Below are 18,750 nucleotides of genomic sequence, written 5' to 3'. Positions count from 1 at the left end.
TCTTAAATTTTCTCTACCGTCTCACCTTAGGCAATATAAAGTCCTGGTTCACTCTCAGGAACGAGAGCTGACCCAGTTAAAGGAGAAGTTACGGGAAGGGAGAGATGCCGCCCGCTCATTGAATGAGCATCTCCAGGCCCTCCTCACTCCGGATGAGCCGGACAAGTCCCAGGGGCAGGACCTCCAAGAACAGCTGGCTGAGGGCTGTAGACTGGCACAGCAACTTGTCCAAAAGCTCAGCCCAGGTAAGGTGGCCATAGGCCCTGATGACCCAAAACCCCAGGCTTATGAGAGGCTCCAGACCTCCATACTTTCACAATGACAGTTGTATCAGTGGGGTTTTTTTCTGCTACACCTATGTGGCCATGACACGACCAGGACTTCCTGGGTAAGAACAGAGATGGGAAACCCATGGGTTTGGAGGTCACAGTATTGCAAGTGTCCCTCCTTCCTTGATGGAAGGTGGTCTTTGGAGCAAGAGGCAGCATCTATCTAGTTTTAAAGGACAGGAAGGAGGCTGTGATGGGAGGGCGCTTGTTGGAGTGAAAAGAGCTCTGGGCTAAGAATGAAGGTTCCCAGGCTGTCTTTTTGGCAATGTTCTTAGTAAGTGTCGGTGAGTGAGTGATTTATCTTTCCAGAGTTTCTCTCTCTCCATGTGCAAAGGCAGACAAATTGTCTCTTGCAAGGGTCTGAAGCATCCAAATATGGGAACACTTACGAATGCTTTTCAAAATGAGATGAAGCCCCTCTCCATGTGGTGTTGGAGAAGGCACTTGATGTGGGGGCATTTGGTGGTAGGAAGTGCTTCAGACTGGAGCACTCCCCATGGATAGAATGTCCCTGAATAACACAGCAGAAGCCACATGGAGGGCCTGTGCAGTCTCATGACGCATAGAGGACTGTGGGACAAGTTTGTCCTCTCCTAAGAGAAAGAATGAGGTTTGAAATGCGAACTGTGACAGGACACCAAGCCTGTTCCTGGGAATCAGATCTGTGGCAGGATGGGGGAGACAGCTGCCAAAGTCCAGAGAGAGGCTGCACAAGCCTCCAGTGATATGGGAAGCAAAAGGTCTTTTCAGTATTTGGCCACATCTTGATGGTGGCCCTCCACATCAGAAATGCATTGCCCGATGGATCAGGAAACCATGCCAGGGCATTTTGTGAAAGATAAAACATGAGAGTTTTCAGTACAATGCTGAACCATACGTAGATGTTCATGTCTCTGTGCACGTTGGGCTGACTGTGCTTGCGGAATGTGAAGTGGGAAATATCTGAACGAACATTTTGTATTTATAGAAAATGACGAAGATGTTCAAGTTGAGGAGGCTGAGAAAGTGCAGAAATCATCTCCCCCCAGGTAACACTGAATACTCAGGAGCAAGTAATGGGTGGTAACACATGAAAATGTCTAGGAGGCACACCCTCTCTGGCATCTATGGTGGGCCAAAAGCCCGCATCCCCTTGGCCACAGTATGTGAAATTGAACCCAGCTTAGACACAGGGTGCGGCAGCTGTCGTGTTTCTCTATGTGTGCCAAGTGTCATGTCTGTACCATACAGGGATAGCTGAGTCTTCATCCTCCTCAGCTCCTATCTGTCCAGTGCACTGAACACCAGCTGCTCTCTTCCTCTCTGGCTCCCATGGCAGCCATGCTCTGTTGCAGAGAGAAGAGGAGTGCCTGTTCCCTCTTTAAGGGAACCTCCATTTTGCTTTCTGGGACCACTCTCTTAATGCCGCCTGTCAAAACCAGCTAGGACTCCCTGGGGCCCAATCCCTCTGTGTTTAATCTTCTGTCATCTCTGTCCCACCTGGCTCAACAGGGAGGTGCAGAAGGCTGAAGAGAGCAAAGTCCCTGAGGACTCACTGGAGGAATGTGCCATCACTTGTTCAAATAGCCACGGCCCTTGTGACTCCAACCAGCCTCACAAGAACATCAAAATCACATTTGAGGAAGACGAAGTCAACTCACCTCTGGTTGTAGACAGAGAATCCTCTCATGGTGAATGTCAGGATGCTCTAAACATTCTCCCAGGTAGCCTCTATTTTCCTTGTGTCTCATACCTCTGTCTAGGCTATGGAAGATCAATTCTGAGGACAGGCTGTATATACACATATTGTTATTGTTTTAGTCAGAAACTAGGATGGAGCTAGGTGCTGTGACTCACACATATAATCACAGCACTTTGGAAGGCCCAAGTGGGAGGATGACTTGGGTTCAGGAGTTGAAGACCAGCCTGGACAATATGGTGAAACCCATCTTTACAAAGAATACAAAAAATTAGGCAGGCATGGTGCTGCATGCCTATAGTCCCAACTGCTCAGGAGACTTAGGTGGGAGGATCGGCTGAGACGATCCTATCTATTAGTTCTTCATTCTGCTGTTTCTAAATTAACACAAACTTTATTAGCATTTGGGCATATTTCCTTCATGGCCTTATGGTGTTATGTGTCACACTTTATGCTTCAGATATGATTCTTAAAATCATAACTGAAGATACGATTTAAAAATCAAAGATTTTAAAAATCTTTCGCATAGTTGTCCTTGAAATTCCCAGTAAAAGGGAAACCATCAGTCCCATAGTCCTAGGGGCCTTCCCGACTGTACAAGAAATCACTACTCATGCCCCAGTGCAGTGTTTTAGAGGAGAGGCTGCAAGGCTTGGGAAAGTGGCCCCGCATTCAGAGTCAGACCTCAGGGACTGTGAATTCTGACTCCACTTCGTTGTGGTTGAATCATCTTGTCAGCTTCCTTGATGTGCCCTTGAGGTTCTCTTTCTTCATCTCTAAATTTTGGAGGATCAGATGCCAGAAAGGCAGGAGACTGAAGAGTAAAGATGTGGAAATCCCTGTCTAGACCCTGGTACTGGGGAGAGTTTTGTCCTTGGGATGGACCTGGCTCCTGCCCTGTAGGCAATGACCACAGCAGCATGTCCAGCCTTCCACTGAGGCAGGCGTGTCTGTCTTTTCTCAGAATATGAAGAGTGCGAAGACCTCATAAAATCTATGCTGAGGAATGAGCGACGACAGTTCAAGGAGGAGAAGCTTGCGGAGCAGCTCAAGCAAGCGGAGGAGCTCAGGTGAGGGGACCCCATGGGGGCAGGCAGGGGGGCAGGTGTGTACATCTCTGAAGTACAACAGCTCGGTGGGGAGAAATAAGAACGAAGCTGGGCCAGGGGAAGGGCAGGAATTGCCATGGCAGGCTCGCAACACACAAGTATTTATCAAGCAGAGAAGAAGTATAATAAAAATGTATGGGTTGCAGTTGTTTGTCAGGGCCTTGTTTTCTCTTTTTCGAGCAAGTAATTGTTGATGTGAAATTTACATAACACAAAATTAACCAAAGGAGTGTGAACCACACAGCAGCATTCAGTATACTCAAAATGGTGTGCCGTCACCACCCCACTTACCCTGAGTGAGAATCACCTCCTGACTGACTGCGGCTTCTCATTCTTTCACTCAATCAATGTTGCCTTCTCGACCCTGTCATTCTTTTCTTCTTTCGTCTTTTCAATTCGCCCCATCTGCATCTGGCCTCATTTCTGTACATGGCTTTGTATCTAGTGGCCGCAAGATGCACTATGTGTATTTTCACATGGAAATGTCCATGGCCAGAGTGAGGAACTGAAAGGATGTCTTTTTGAAACGGAATTAGGAAGACACCTACTTTTGTTTACAGAAGGGAAAGATGAATGGAACATCATCGAGGATCTTGCAGGAGCCCTCTCTGATACAGAGGAAGCCTGTAAACCATTTTCTATTCTTTCTCTTGGCCACAGACATTCCTTTCAACATGTGCTGACCTTCTGCTTGAAGGTCTCCTTGAGGACATTGTCTCAGAAGGCTCTGTTGCAATATTTGAACGGATCACTCAACCCTTTCTACTCTTAAATTTTCTCTACCGTCTCACCTTAGGCAATATAAAGTCCTGGTTCACTCTCAGGAACGAGAGCTGACCCAGTTAAAGGAGAAGTTACGGGAAGGGAGAGATGCCGCCCGCTCATTGAATGAGCATCTCCAGGCCCTCCTCACTCCGGATGAGCCGGACAAGTCCCAGGGGCAGGACCTCCAAGAACAGCTGGCTGAGGGCTGTAGACTGGCACAGCAACTTGTCCAAAAGCTCAGCCCAGGTAAGGTGGCCATAGGCCCTGATGACCCAAAACCCCAGGCTTATGAGAGGCTCCAGACCTCCATACTTTCACAATGACAGTTGTATCAGTGGGGTTTTTTTCTGCTACACCTATGTGGCCATGACACGACCAGGACTTCCTGGGTAAGAACAGAGATGGGAAACCCATGGGTTTGGAGGTCACAGTATTGCAAGTGTCCCTCCTTCCTTGATGGAAGGTGGTCTTTGGAGCAAGAGGCAGCATCTATCTAGTTTTAAAGGACAGGAAGGAGGCTGTGATGGGAGGGCGCTTGTTGGAGTGAATAGAGCTCTGGGCTAAGAATGAAGGTTCCCAGGCTGTCTTTTTGGCAGTGTTCTTAGTAAGTGTCGGTGAGTGAGTGATTTATCTTTCCAGAGTTTCTCTCTCTCCATGTGCAAAGGCAGACAAATTGTCTCTTGCAAGGGTCTGAAGCATCCAAATATGGGAACACTTACGAATGCTTTTCAAAATGAGATGAAGCCCCTCTCCATGTGGTGTTGGAGAAGGCACTTGATGTGGGGGCATTTGGTGGTAGGAAGTGCTTCAGACTGGAGCACTCCCCATGGATAGAATGTCCCTGAATAACACAGCAGAAGCCACATGGAGGGCCTGTGCAGTCTCATGACGCATAGAGGACTGTGGGACAAGTTTGTCCTCTCCTAAGAGAAAGAATGAGGTTTGAAATGCGAACTGTGACAGGACACCAAGCCTGTTCCTGGGAATCAGATCTGTGGCAGGATGGGGGAGACAGCTGCCAAAGTCCAGAGAGAGGCTGCACAAGCCTCCAGTGATATGGGAAGCAAAAGGTCTTTTCAGTATTTGGCCACATCTTGATGGTGGCCCTCCACATCAGAAATGCATTGCCCGATGGATCAGGAAACCATGCCAGGGCATTTTGTGAAAGATAAAACATGAGAGTTTTCAGTACAATGCTGAACCATACGTAGATGTTCATGTCTCTGTGCACGTTGGGCTGACTGTGCTTGCGGAATGTGAAGTGGGAAATATCTGAACGAACATTTTGTATTTATAGAAAATGACGAAGATGTTCAAGTTGAGGAGGCTGAGAAAGTGCAGAAATCATCTCCCCCCAGGTAACACTGAATACTCAGGAGCAAGTAATGGGTGGTAACACATGAAAATGTCTAGGAGGCACACCCTCTCTGGCATCTATGGTGGGCCAAAAGCCCGCATCCCCTTGGCCACAGTATGTGAAATTGAACCCAGCTTAGACACAGGGTGCGGCAGCTGTCGTGTTTCTCTATGTGTGCCAAGTGTCATGTCTGTACCATACAGGGATAGCTGAGTCTTCATCCTCCTCAGCTCCTATCTGTCCAGTGCACTGAACACCAGCTGCTCTCTTCCTCTCTGGCTCCCATGGCAGCCATGCTCTGTTGCAGAGAGAAGAGGAGTGCCTGTTCCCTCTTTAAGGGAACCTCCATTTTGCTTTCTGGGACCACTCTCTTAATGCCGCCTGTCAAAACCAGCTAGGACTCCCTGGGGCCCAATCCCTCTGTGTTTAATCTTCTGTCATCTCTGTCCCACCTGGCTCAACAGGGAGGTGCAGAAGGCTGAAGAGAGCAAAGTCCCTGAGGACTCACTGGAGGAATGTGCCATCACTTGTTCAAATAGCCACGGCCCTTGTGACTCCAACCAGCCTCACAAGAACATCAAAATCACATTTGAGGAAGACGAAGTCAACTCACCTCTGGTTGTAGACAGAGAATCCTCTCATGGTGAATGTCAGGATGCTCTAAACATTCTCCCAGGTAGCCTCTATTTTCCTTGTGTCTCATACCTCTGTCTAGGCTATGGAAGATCAATTCTGAGGACAGGCTGTATATACACATATTGTTATTGTTTTAGTCAGAAACTAGGATGGAGCTAGGTGCTGTGACTCACACATATAATCACAGCACTTTGGAAGGCCCAAGTGGGAGGATGACTTGGGTTCAGGAGTTGAAGACCAGCCTGGACAATATGGTGAAACCCATCTTTACAAAGAATACAAAAAATTAGGCAGGCATGGTGCTGCATGCCTATAGTCCCAACTGCTCAGGAGACTTAGGTGGGAGGATCGGCTGAGACGATCCTATCTATTAGTTCTTCATTCTGCTGTTTCTAAATTAACACAAACTTTATTAGCATTTGGGCATATTTCCTTCATGGCCTTATGGTGTTATGTGTCACACTTTATGCTTCAGATATGATTCTTAAAATCATAACTGAAGATACGATTTAAAAATCAAAGATTTTAAAAATCTTTCGCATAGTTGTCCTTGAAATTCCCAGTAAAAGGGAAACCATCAGTCCCATAGTCCTAGGGGCCTTCCCGACTGTACAAGAAATCACTACTCATGCCCCAGTGCAGTGTTTTAGAGGAGAGGCTGCAAGGCTTGGGAAAGTGGCCCCGCATTCAGAGTCAGACCTCAGGGACTGTGAATTCTGACTCCACTTCGTTGTGGTTGAATCATCTTGTCAGCTTCCTTGATGTGCCCTTGAGGTTCTCTTTCTTCATCTCTAAATTTTGGAGGATCAGATGCCAGAAAGGCAGGAGACTGAAGAGTAAAGATGTGGAAATCCCTGTCTAGACCCTGGTACTGGGGAGAGTTTTGTCCTTGGGATGGACCTGGCTCCTGCCCTGTAGGCAATGACCACAGCAGCATGTCCAGCCTTCCACTGAGGCAGGCGTGTCTGTCTTTTCTCAGAATATGAAGAGTGCGAAGACCTCATAAAATCTATGCTGAGGAATGAGCGACGACAGTTCAAGGAGGAGAAGCTTGCGGAGCAGCTCAAGCAAGCGGAGGAGCTCAGGTGAGGGGACCCCATGGGGGCAGGCAGGGGGGCAGGTGTGTACATCTCTGAAGTACAACAGCTCGGTGGGGAGAAATAAGAACGAAGCTGGGCCAGGGGAAGGGCAGGAATTGCCATGGCAGGCTCGCAACACACAAGTATTTATCAAGCAGAGAAGAAGTATAATAAAAATGTATGGGTTGCAGTTGTTTGTCAGGGCCTTGTTTTCTCTTTTTCGAGCAAGTAATTGTTGATGTGAAATTTACATAACACAAAATTAACCAAAGGAGTGTGAACCACACAGCAGCATTCAGTATACTCAAAATGGTGTGCCGTCACCACCCCACTTACCCTGAGTGAGAATCACCTCCTGACTGACTGCGGCTTCTCATTCTTTCACTCAATCAATGTTGCCTTCTCGACCCTGTCATTCTTTTCTTCTTTCGTCTTTTCAATTCGCCCCATCTGCATCTGGCCTCATTTCTGTACATGGCTTTGTATCTAGTGGCCGCAAGATGCACTATGTGTATTTTCACATGGAAATGTCCATGGCCAGAGTGAGGAACTGAAAGGATGTCTTTTTGAAACGGAATTAGGAAGACACCTACTTTTGTTTACAGAAGGGAAAGATGAATGGAACATCATCGAGGATCTTGCAGGAGCCCTCTCTGATACAGAGGAAGCCTGTAAACCATTTTCTATTCTTTCTCTTGGCCACAGACATTCCTTTCAACATGTGCTGACCTTCTGCTTGAAGGTCTCCTTGAGGACATTGTCTCAGAAGGCTCTGTTGCAATATTTGAACGGATCACTCAACCCTTTCTACTCTTAAATTTTCTCTACCGTCTCACCTTAGGCAATATAAAGTCCTGGTTCACTCTCAGGAACGAGAGCTGACCCAGTTAAAGGAGAAGTTACGGGAAGGGAGAGATGCCGCCCGCTCATTGAATGAGCATCTCCAGGCCCTCCTCACTCCGGATGAGCCGGACAAGTCCCAGGGGCAGGACCTCCAAGAACAGCTGGCTGAGGGCTGTAGACTGGCACAGCAACTTGTCCAAAAGCTCAGCCCAGGTAAGGTGGCCATAGGCCCTGATGACCCAAAACCCCAGGCTTATGAGAGGCTCCAGACCTCCATACTTTCACAATGACAGTTGTATCAGTGGGGTTTTTTTCTGCTACACCTATGTGGCCATGACACGACCAGGACTTCCTGGGTAAGAACAGAGATGGGAAACCCATGGGTTTGGAGGTCACAGTATTGCAAGTGTCCCTCCTTCCTTGATGGAAGGTGGTCTTTGGAGCAAGAGGCAGCATCTATCTAGTTTTAAAGGACAGGAAGGAGGCTGTGATGGGAGGGCGCTTGTTGGAGTGAAAAGAGCTCTGGGCTAAGAATGAAGGTTCCCAGGCTGTCTTTTTGGCAGTGTTCTTAGTAAGTGTCGGTGAGTGAGTGATTTATCTTTCCAGAGTTTCTCTCTCTCCATGTGCAAAGGCAGACAAATTGTCTCTTGCAAGGGTCTGAAGCATCCAAATATGGGAACACTTACGAATGCTTTTCAAAATGAGATGAAGCCCCTCTCCATGTGGTGTTGGAGAAGGCACTTGATGTGGGGGCATTTGGTGGTAGGAAGTGCTTCAGACTGGAGCACTCCCCATGGATAGAATGTCCCTGAATAACACAGCAGAAGCCACATGGAGGGCCTGTGCAGTCTCATGACGCATAGAGGACTGTGGGACAAGTTTGTCCTCTCCTAAGAGAAAGAATGAGGTTTGAAATGCGAACTGTGACAGGACACCAAGCCTGTTCCTGGGAATCAGATCTGTGGCAGGATGGGGGAGACAGCTGCCAAAGTCCAGAGAGAGGCTGCACAAGCCTCCAGTGATATGGGAAGCAAAAGGTCTTTTCAGTATTTGGCCACATCTTGATGGTGGCCCTCCACATCAGAAATGCATTGCCCGATGGATCAGGAAACCATGCCAGGGCATTTTGTGAAAGATAAAACATGAGAGTTTTCAGTACAATGCTGAACCATACGTAGATGTTCATGTCTCTGTGCACGTTGGGCTGACTGTGCTTGCGGAATGTGAAGTGGGAAATATCTGAACGAACATTTTGTATTTATAGAAAATGACGAAGATGTTCAAGTTGAGGAGGCTGAGAAAGTGCAGAAATCATCTCCCCCCAGGTAACACTGAATACTCAGGAGCAAGTAATGGGTGGTAACACATGAAAATGTCTAGGAGGCACACCCTCTCTGGCATCTATGGTGGGCCAAAAGCCCGCATCCCCTTGGCCACAGTATGTGAAATTGAACCCAGCTTAGACACAGGGTGCGGCAGCTGTCGTGTTTCTCTATGTGTGCCAAGTGTCATGTCTGTACCATACAGGGATAGCTGAGTCTTCATCCTCCTCAGCTCCTATCTGTCCAGTGCACTGAACACCAGCTGCTCTCTTCCTCTCTGGCTCCCATGGCAGCCATGCTCTGTTGCAGAGAGAAGAGGAGTGCCTGTTCCCTCTTTAAGGGAACCTCCATTTTGCTTTCTGGGACCACTCTCTTAATGCCGCCTGTCAAAACCAGCTAGGACTCCCTGGGGCCCAATCCCTCTGTGTTTAATCTTCTGTCATCTCTGTCCCACCTGGCTCAACAGGGAGGTGCAGAAGGCTGAAGAGAGCAAAGTCCCTGAGGACTCACTGGAGGAATGTGCCATCACTTGTTCAAATAGCCACGGCCCTTGTGACTCCAACCAGCCTCACAAGAACATCAAAATCACATTTGAGGAAGACGAAGTCAACTCACCTCTGGTTGTAGACAGAGAATCCTCTCATGGTGAATGTCAGGATGCTCTAAACATTCTCCCAGGTAGCCTCTATTTTCCTTGTGTCTCATACCTCTGTCTAGGCTATGGAAGATCAATTCTGAGGACAGGCTGTATATACACATATTGTTATTGTTTTAGTCAGAAACTAGGATGGAGCTAGGTGCTGTGACTCACACATATAATCACAGCACTTTGGAAGGCCCAAGTGGGAGGATGACTTGGGTTCAGGAGTTGAAGACCAGCCTGGACAATATGGTGAAACCCATCTTTACAAAGAATACAAAAAATTAGGCAGGCATGGTGCTGCATGCCTATAGTCCCAACTGCTCAGGAGACTTAGGTGGGAGGATCGGCTGAGACGATCCTATCTATTAGTTCTTCATTCTGCTGTTTCTAAATTAACACAAACTTTATTAGCATTTGGGCATATTTCCTTCATGGCCTTATGGTGTTATGTGTCACACTTTATGCTTCAGATATGATTCTTAAAATCATAACTGAAGATACGATTTAAAAATCAAAGATTTTAAAAATCTTTCGCATAGTTGTCCTTGAAATTCCCAGTAAAAGGGAAACCATCAGTCCCATAGTCCTAGGGGCCTTCCCGACTGTACAAGAAATCACTACTCATGCCCCAGTGCAGTGTTTTAGAGGAGAGGCTGCAAGGCTTGGGAAAGTGGCCCCGCATTCAGAGTCAGACCTCAGGGACTGTGAATTCTGACTCCACTTCGTTGTGGTTGAATCATCTTGTCAGCTTCCTTGATGTGCCCTTGAGGTTCTCTTTCTTCATCTCTAAATTTTGGAGGATCAGATGCCAGAAAGGCAGGAGACTGAAGAGTAAAGATGTGGAAATCCCTGTCTAGACCCTGGTACTGGGGAGAGTTTTGTCCTTGGGATGGACCTGGCTCCTGCCCTGTAGGCAATGACCACAGCAGCATGTCCAGCCTTCCACTGAGGCAGGCGTGTCTGTCTTTTCTCAGAATATGAAGAGTGCGAAGACCTCATAAAATCTATGCTGAGGAATGAGCGACGACAGTTCAAGGAGGAGAAGCTTGCGGAGCAGCTCAAGCAAGCGGAGGAGCTCAGGTGAGGGGACCCCATGGGGGCAGGCAGGGGGGCAGGTGTGTACATCTCTGAAGTACAACAGCTCGGTGGGGAGAAATAAGAACGAAGCTGGGCCAGGGGAAGGGCAGGAATTGCCATGGCAGGCTCGCAACACACAAGTATTTATCAAGCAGAGAAGAAGTATAATAAAAATGTATGGGTTGCAGTTGTTTGTCAGGGCCTTGTTTTCTCTTTTTCGAGCAAGTAATTGTTGATGTGAAATTTACATAACACAAAATTAACCAAAGGAGTGTGAACCACACAGCAGCATTCAGTATACTCAAAATGGTGTGCCGTCACCACCCCACTTACCCTGAGTGAGAATCACCTCCTGACTGACTGCGGCTTCTCATTCTTTCACTCAATCAATGTTGCCTTCTCGACCCTGTCATTCTTTTCTTCTTTCGTCTTTTCAATTCGCCCCATCTGCATCTGGCCTCATTTCTGTACATGGCTTTGTATCTAGTGGCCGCAAGATGCACTATGTGTATTTTCACATGGAAATGTCCATGGCCAGAGTGAGGAACTGAAAGGATGTCTTTTTGAAACGGAATTAGGAAGACACCTACTTTTGTTTACAGAAGGGAAAGATGAATGGAACATCATCGAGGATCTTGCAGGAGCCCTCTCTGATACAGAGGAAGCCTGTAAACCATTTTCTATTCTTTCTCTTGGCCACAGACATTCCTTTGAACATGTGCTGACCTTCTGCTTGAAGGTCTCCTTGAGGACATTGTCTCAGAAGTCTCTGTTGCAATATTTGAACGGATCACTCAACCCTTTCTACTCTTAAATTTTCTCTACCGTCTCACCTTAGGCAATATAAAGTCCTGGCTCACTCTCAGGAACGAGAGCTGACCCAGTTAAAGGAGAAGTTATGGGAAGGGAGAGATGCCGCCCGCTCATTGAATGAGCATGTCCAGGCCCTCCTCACTCCGGATGAGCCGGACAAGTCCCAGGGGCAGGACCTCCAAGAACAGCTGGCTGAGGGGTGTAGACTGGCACAGCAACTTGTCCAAAAGCTCAGCCCAGGTAAGGTGGCCATAGGCCCTGATGACCCAAAACCCCAGGCTTATGAGAGGCTCCAGACCTCCATACTTTCACAATGACAGTTGCATCAGTGGGGTTTTTTTCTGCTACACCTATGTGGCCATGACATGACCAGGACTTCCTGGGTAAGAACAGAGATGGGAAACCCATGGGTTTGGAGGTCACAGTATTGCAAGTGTCCCTCCTTCCTTGATGGAAGGTGGTCTTTGGAGCAAGAGGCAGCATCTGTCTAGTTTTAAAGGACAGGAAGGAGGCTGTGATGGGAGGGCGCTTGTTGGAGTGAAAAGAGCTCTGGGCTAAGAATGAAGGTTCCCAGGCTGTCTTTTTGGCAATGTTCTTAGTAAGTGTCGGTGAGTGAGTGATTTATCTTTCCAGAGTTTCTCTCTCTCCATGTGCAAAGGCAGACAAATTGTCTCTTGCAAGGGTCTGAAGCATCCAAATATGGGAACACTTACGAATGCTTTTCAAAATGAGATGAAGCCCCTCTCCATGTGGTGTTGGAGAAGGCACTTGATGTGGGGGCATTTGGTGGTAGGAAGTGCTTCAGACTGGAGCACTCCCCATGGATAGAATGTCCCTGAATAACACAGCAGAAGCCACATGGAGGGCCCGTGCAGTCTCATGACGCATAGAGGACTGTGGGACAAGTTTGTCCTCTCCTAAGAGAAAGAATGAGGTTTGAAATGCGAACTGTGACAGGACACCAAGCCTGTTCCTGGGAATCAGATCTGTGGCAGGGTGGGGGAGACAGCTGCCAAAGTCCAGAGAGAGGCTGCACAAGCCTCCAGTGATATGGGAAGCAAAAGGTCTTTTCAGTATTTGGCCACATCTTGATGGTGGCCCTCCACATCAGAAATGCATTGCCCGATGGATCAGGAAACCATGCCAGGGCATTTTGTGAAAGATAAAACATGAGAGTTTTCAGTACAATGCTGAACCATACGTAGATGTTCACGTCTCTGTGCACGTTGGGCTGACTGTGCTTGCGGAATGTGAAGTGGGAAATATCTGAACGAACATTTTGTATTTATAGAAAATGACGAAGATGAGGATGAAGATGTTCAAGTTGAGGAGGCTGAGAAAGTGCAGAAATCATCTCCCCCCAGGTAACACTGAATACTCAGGAGCAAGTAATGGGTGGTAACACATGAAAATGTCTAGGAGGCACACCCTCTCTGGCATCTATGGTGGGCCAAAAGCCCGCATCCCCTTGGCCACAGTATGTGAAATTGAACCCAGCTTAGACACAGGGTGCGGCAGCTGTCGTGTTTCTCTATGTGTGCCAAGTGTCATGTCTGTACCATACAGGGATAGCTGAGTCTTCATCCTCCTCAGCTCCTATCTGTCCAGTGCACTGAACACCAGCTGCTGTCTTCCTCTCTGGCTCCCATGGCAGCCATGCTCTGTTGCAGAGAGAAGAGGATTGCCTGTTCCCTGTTTAAGGGAACCTTCATTTTGCTTTCTGGGACCACTCTCTTAATGCCGCCTGTCAAAACCAGCTAGGACTCCCTGGGGTCCAATCCCTCTGTGTTTAATCTTCTGTCATCTCTGTCCCACCTGGCTCATCAGGGAGGTGCAGAAGGCTGAAGAGAGCAAAGTCCCTGAGGACTCACTGGAGGAATGTGCCATCACTTGTTCAAATAGCCACGGCCCTTGTGACTCCAACCAGCCTCACAAGAACATCAAAATCACATTTGAGGAATACGAAGTCAACTCACCTCTGGTTGTAGACAGAGAATCCTCTCATGGTGAATGTCAGGATGCTCTAAACATTCTCCCAGGTAGCCTCTATTTTCCTTGTGTCTCATACCTCTGTCTAGGCTATGGAAGATCAATTCTGAGGACAGGCTGTATATACACATATTGTTATTGTTTTAGTCAGAAACTAGGATGGAGCTAGGTGCTGTGACTCACACATATAATCACAGCACTTTGGAAGGCCCAAGTGGGAGGATGACTTGAGTTCAGGAGTTGAAGACCAGCCTGGACAATATGGTGAAACCCATCTTTACAAAGAATACAAAAAATTAGGCAGGCATGGTGCTGCATGCCTATAGTCCCAACTGCTCAGGAGACTTAGATGGGAGGATCGGCTGAGACGATCCTATCTATTAGTTCTTCATTCTGCTGTTTCTAAATTAACACAAACTTTATTAGCATTTGGGCATATTTCCTTCATGGCCTTATGGTGTTATGTGTCACACTTTATGCTTCAGATATGATTCTTAAAATCATAACTGAAGATATGATTTAAAAATCAAAGATTTTAAAAATCTTTCGCATAGTTGTCCTTGAAATTCCCAGTAAAAGGGAAACCATCAGTCCCATAGTCCTAGGGGCCTTCCCGACTGTACAAGAAATCACTACTCATGCCCCAGTGCAGTGTTTTAGAGGAGAGGCTGCAAGGCTTGGGAAAGTGGCCCCGCATTCAGAGTCAGACCTCAGGGACTGTGAATTCTGACTCCACTTCGTTGTGGTTGAATCATCTTGTCAGCTTCCTTGATGTGCCCTTGAGGTTCTCTTTCTTCATCTCTAAATTTTGGAGGATCAGATGCCAGAAAGGCAGGAGACTGAAGAGTAAAGATGTGGAAATCCCTGTCTAGACCCTGGTACTGGGGAGAGTTTTGTCCTTGGGATGGACCTGGCTCCTGCCCTGTAGGCAATGACCACAGCAGCATGTCCAGCCTTCCACTGAGGCAGGCGTGTCTGTCTTTTCTCAGAATATGAAGAGTGCGAAGACCTCATAAAATCTATGCTGAGGAATGAGCGACGACAGTTCAAGGAGGAGAAGCTTGCGGAGCAGCTCAAGCAAGCGGAGGAGCTCAGGTGAGGGGACCCCATGGGGGCAGGCAGGGGGGCAGGTGTGTACATCTCTGAAGTACAACAGCTCGGTGGGGAGAAATAAGAACGAAGCTGGGCCAGGGGAAGGGCAGGAATTGCCATGGCAGGCTCGCAACACACAAGTATTTATCAAGCAGAGAAGAAGTATAATAAAAATGTATGGGTTGCAGTTGTTTGTCAGGGCCTTGTTTTCTCTTTTTCGAGCAAGTAATTGTTGATGTGAAATTTACATAACACAAAATTAACCAAAGGAGTGTGAACCACACAGCAGCATTCAGTATACTCAAAATGGTGTGCCGTCACCACCCCACTTACCCTGAGTGAGAATCACCTCCTGACTGACTGCGGCTTCTCATTCTTTCACTCAATCAATGTTGCCTTCTCGACCCTGTCATTCTTTTCTTCTTTCGTCTTTTCAATTCGCCCCATCTGCATCTGGCCTCATTTCTGTACATGGCTTTGTATCTAGTGGCCGCAAGATGCACTATGTGTATTTTCACATGGAAATGTCCATGGCCAGAGTGAGGAACTGAAAGGATGTCTTTTTGAAACGGAATTAGGAAGACACCTACTTTTGTTTACAGAAGGGAAAGATGAATGGAACATCATCGAGGATCTTGCAGGAGCCCTCTCTGATACAGAGGAAGCCTGTAAACCATTTTCTATTCTTTCTCTTGGCCACAGACATTCCTTTGAACATGTGCTGACCTTCTGCTTGAAGGTCTCCTTGAGGACATTGTCTCAGAAGTCTCTGTTGCAATATTTGAACGGATCACTCAACCCTTTCTACTCTTAAATTTTCTCTACCGTCTCACCTTAGGCAATATAAAGTCCTGGTTCACTCTCAGGAACGAGAGCTGACCCAGTTAAAGGAGAAGTTATGGGAAGGGAGAGATGCCGCCCGCTCATTGAATGAGCATGTCCAGGCCCTCCTCACTCCGGATGAGCCGGACAAGTCCCAGGGGCAGGACCTCCAAGAACAGCTGGCTGAGGGGTGTAGACTGGCACAGCAACTTGTCCAAAAGCTCAGCCCAGGTAAGGTGGCCATAGGCCCTGATGACCCAAAACCCCAGGCTTATGAGAGGCTCCAGACCTCCATACTTTCACAATGACAGTTGCATCAGTGGGGTTTTTTTCTGCTACACCTATGTGGCCATGACATGACCAGGACTTCCTGGGTAAGAACAGAGATGGGAAACCCATGGGTTTGGAGGTCACAGTATTGCAAGTGTCCCTCCTTCCTTGATGGAAGGTGGTCTTTGGAGCAAGAGGCAGCATCTGTCTAGTTTTAAAGGACAGGAAGGAGGCTGTGATGGGAGGGCGCTTGTTGGAGTGAAAAGAGCTCTGGGCTAAGAATGAAGGTTCCCAGGCTGTCTTTTTGGCAATGTTCTTAGTAAGTGTCGGTGAGTGAGTGATTTATCTTTCCAGAGTTTCTCTCTCTCCATGTGCAAAGGCAGACAAATTGTCTCTTGCAAGGGTCTGAAGCATCCAAATATGGGAACACTTACGAATGCTTTTCAAAATGAGATGAAGCCCCTCTCCATGTGGTGTTGGAGAAGGCACTTGATGTGGGGGCATTTGGTGGTAGGAAGTGCTTCAGACTGGAGCACTCCCCATGGATAGAATGTCCCTGAATAACACAGCAGAAGCCACATGGAGGGCCCGTGCAGTCTCATGACGCATAGAGGACTGTGGGACAAGTTTGTCCTCTCCTAAGAGAAAGAATGAGGTTTGAAATGCGAACTGTGACAGGACACCAAGCCTGTTCCTGGGAATCAGATCTGTGGCAGGGTGGGGGAGACAGCTGCCAAAGTCCAGAGAGAGGCTGCACAAGCCTCCAGTGATATGGGAAGCAAAAGGTCTTTTCAGTATTTGGCCACATCTTGATGGTGGCCCTCCACATCAGAAATGCATTGCCCGATGGATCAGGAAACCATGCCAGAGCATTTTGTGAAAGATAAAACATGAGAGTTTTCAGTACAATGCTGAACCATACGTAGATGTTCACGTCTCTGTGCACGTTGGGCTGACTGTGCTTGCGGAATGTGAAGTGGGAAATATCTGAACGAACATTTTGTATTTATAGAAAATGACGAAGATGAGGATGAAGATGTTCAAGTTGAGGAGGCTGAGAAAGTGCAGAAATCATCTCCCCCCAGGTAACACTGAATACTCAGGAGCAAGTAATGGGTGGTAACACATGAAAATGTCTAGGAGGCACACCCTCTCTGGCATCTATGGTGGGCCAAGAGCCCGCATCCCCTTGGCCACAGTATGTGAAATTGAACCCAGCTTAGACACAGGGTGCGGCAGCTGTCGTGTTTCTCTATGTGTGCCAAGTGTCATGTCTGTACCATACAGGGATAGCTGAGTCTTCATCCTCCTCAGCTCCTATCTGTCCAGTGCACTGAACACCAGCTGCTGTCTTCCTCTCTGGCTCCCATGGCAGCCATGCTCTGTTGCAGAGAGAAGAGGATTGCCTGTTCCCTGTTTAAGGGAACCTTCATTTTGCTTTCTGGGACCACTCTCTTAATGCCGCCTGTCAAAACCAGCTAGGACTCCCTGGGGTCCAATCCCTCTGTGTTTAATCTTCTGTCATCTCTGTCCCACCTGGCTCATCAGGGAGGTGCAGAAGGCTGAAGAGAGCAAAGTCCCTGAGGACTCACTGGAGGAATGTGCCATCACTTGTTCAAATAGCCACGGCCCTTGTGACTCCAACCAGCCTCACAAGAACATCAAAATCACATTTGAGGAATACGAAGTCAACTCACCTCTGGTTGTAGACAGAGAATCCTCTCATGGTGAATGTCAGGATGCTCTAAACATTCTCCCAGGTAGCCTCTATTTTCCTTGTGTCTCATACCTCTGTCTAGGCTATGGAAGATCAATTCTGAGGACAGGCTGTATATACACATATTGTTATTGTTTTAGTCAGAAACTAGGATGGAGCTAGGTGCTGTGACTCACACATATAATCACAGCACTTTGGAAGGCCCAAGTGGGAGGATGACTTGAGTTCAGGAGTTGAAGACCAGCCTGGACAATATGGTGAAACCCATCTTTACAAAGAATACAAAAAATTAGGCAGGCATGGTGCTGCATGCCTATAGTCCCAACTGCTCAGGAGACTTAGGTGGGAGGATCGGCTGAGACGATCCTATCTATTAGTTCTTCATTCTGCTGTTTCTAAATTAACACAAATTTTATTAGCATTTGGGCATATTTCCTTCATGGCCTTATGGTGTTATGTGTCACACTTTATGCTTCAGATATGATTCTTAAAATCATAACTGAAGATATGATTTAAAAATCAAAGATTTTAAAAATCTTTCGCATACTTGTCCTTGAAATTCCCAGTAAAAGGGAAACCATCAGTCCCATAGTCCTAGGGGCCTTCCCGACTGTACAAGAAATCACTACTCATGCCCCAGTGCAGTGTTTTAGAGGAGAGGCTGCAAGGCTTGGGAAAGTGGCCCCGCATTCAGAGTCAGACCTCAGGGACTGTGAATTCTGACTCCACTTCGTTGTGGTTGAATCATCTTGTCAGATGATTCCTTGATGTGCCCTTGAGGTTCTCTTTCTTCATCTCTAAATTTTGGAGGATCAGATGCCAGAAAGTCAGGAGACTGAAGAGTAAAGATGTGGAAATCCCTGTCTAGACCCTGGTACTGGGGAGAGTTTTGTCCTTGGGATGGACCTGGCTCCTGCCCTGTAGGCAATGACCACAGCAGCATGTCCAGCCTTCCACTGAGGCAGGCGTGTCTGTCTTTTCTCAGAATATGAAGAGTGCGAAGACCTCATAAAATCTATGCTGAGGAATGAGCGACGACAGTTCAAGGAGGAGAAGCTTGCGGAGCAGCTCAAGCAAGCTGAGGAGCTCAGGTGAGGGGACCCCATGGGGGCAGGCAGGGGGGCAGGTGTGTACATCTCTGAAGTACAACAGCTCGGTGGGGAGAAATAAGAACGAAGCTGGGCCAGGGGAAGGGCAGGAATTGCCATG

The 18,750-nt window shown here is 47.6% G+C and overlaps 1 protein-coding gene across 1 annotated transcript in view; it reads left to right on the top strand.

The window, feature by feature from the left end:
* Positions 1-18,750, top strand: part of LOC134730803 (neuroblastoma breakpoint family member 12-like) — a 42,759-nt gene that overhangs the window by 5,809 nt on the left and 18,200 nt on the right. Inside the window, exons 4-23 of the mRNA XM_063606285.1 lie at positions 31-245; positions 1,297-1,357; positions 1,821-2,032; positions 2,972-3,077; positions 3,913-4,127; positions 5,179-5,239; positions 5,703-5,914; positions 6,854-6,959; positions 7,795-8,009; positions 9,061-9,121; positions 9,585-9,796; positions 10,736-10,841; positions 11,677-11,891; positions 12,943-13,015; positions 13,479-13,690; positions 14,630-14,735; positions 15,571-15,785; positions 16,837-16,909; positions 17,373-17,584; positions 18,527-18,632. Of these exons, the coding sequence (XP_063462355.1) occupies positions 31-245; positions 1,297-1,357; positions 1,821-2,032; positions 2,972-3,077; positions 3,913-4,127; positions 5,179-5,239; positions 5,703-5,914; positions 6,854-6,959; positions 7,795-8,009; positions 9,061-9,121; positions 9,585-9,796; positions 10,736-10,841; positions 11,677-11,891; positions 12,943-13,015; positions 13,479-13,690; positions 14,630-14,735; positions 15,571-15,785; positions 16,837-16,909; positions 17,373-17,584; positions 18,527-18,632 (2,994 nt within the window). The remainder of the gene's footprint in view (positions 1-30; positions 246-1,296; positions 1,358-1,820; positions 2,033-2,971; positions 3,078-3,912; positions 4,128-5,178; positions 5,240-5,702; positions 5,915-6,853; positions 6,960-7,794; positions 8,010-9,060; positions 9,122-9,584; positions 9,797-10,735; positions 10,842-11,676; positions 11,892-12,942; positions 13,016-13,478; positions 13,691-14,629; positions 14,736-15,570; positions 15,786-16,836; positions 16,910-17,372; positions 17,585-18,526; positions 18,633-18,750) is intronic.

Source organism: Pan paniscus, chromosome 1, assembly GCF_029289425.2.
Source record: "Pan paniscus chromosome 1, NHGRI_mPanPan1-v2.0_pri, whole genome shotgun sequence".
In the NCBI taxonomy this organism is placed as follows: Eukaryota; Metazoa; Chordata; class Mammalia; order Primates; family Hominidae; genus Pan; species Pan paniscus.
Note: the sequence above shows the minus strand (reverse complement) of the source record. Positions and strands in the feature narration are given on the sequence as shown.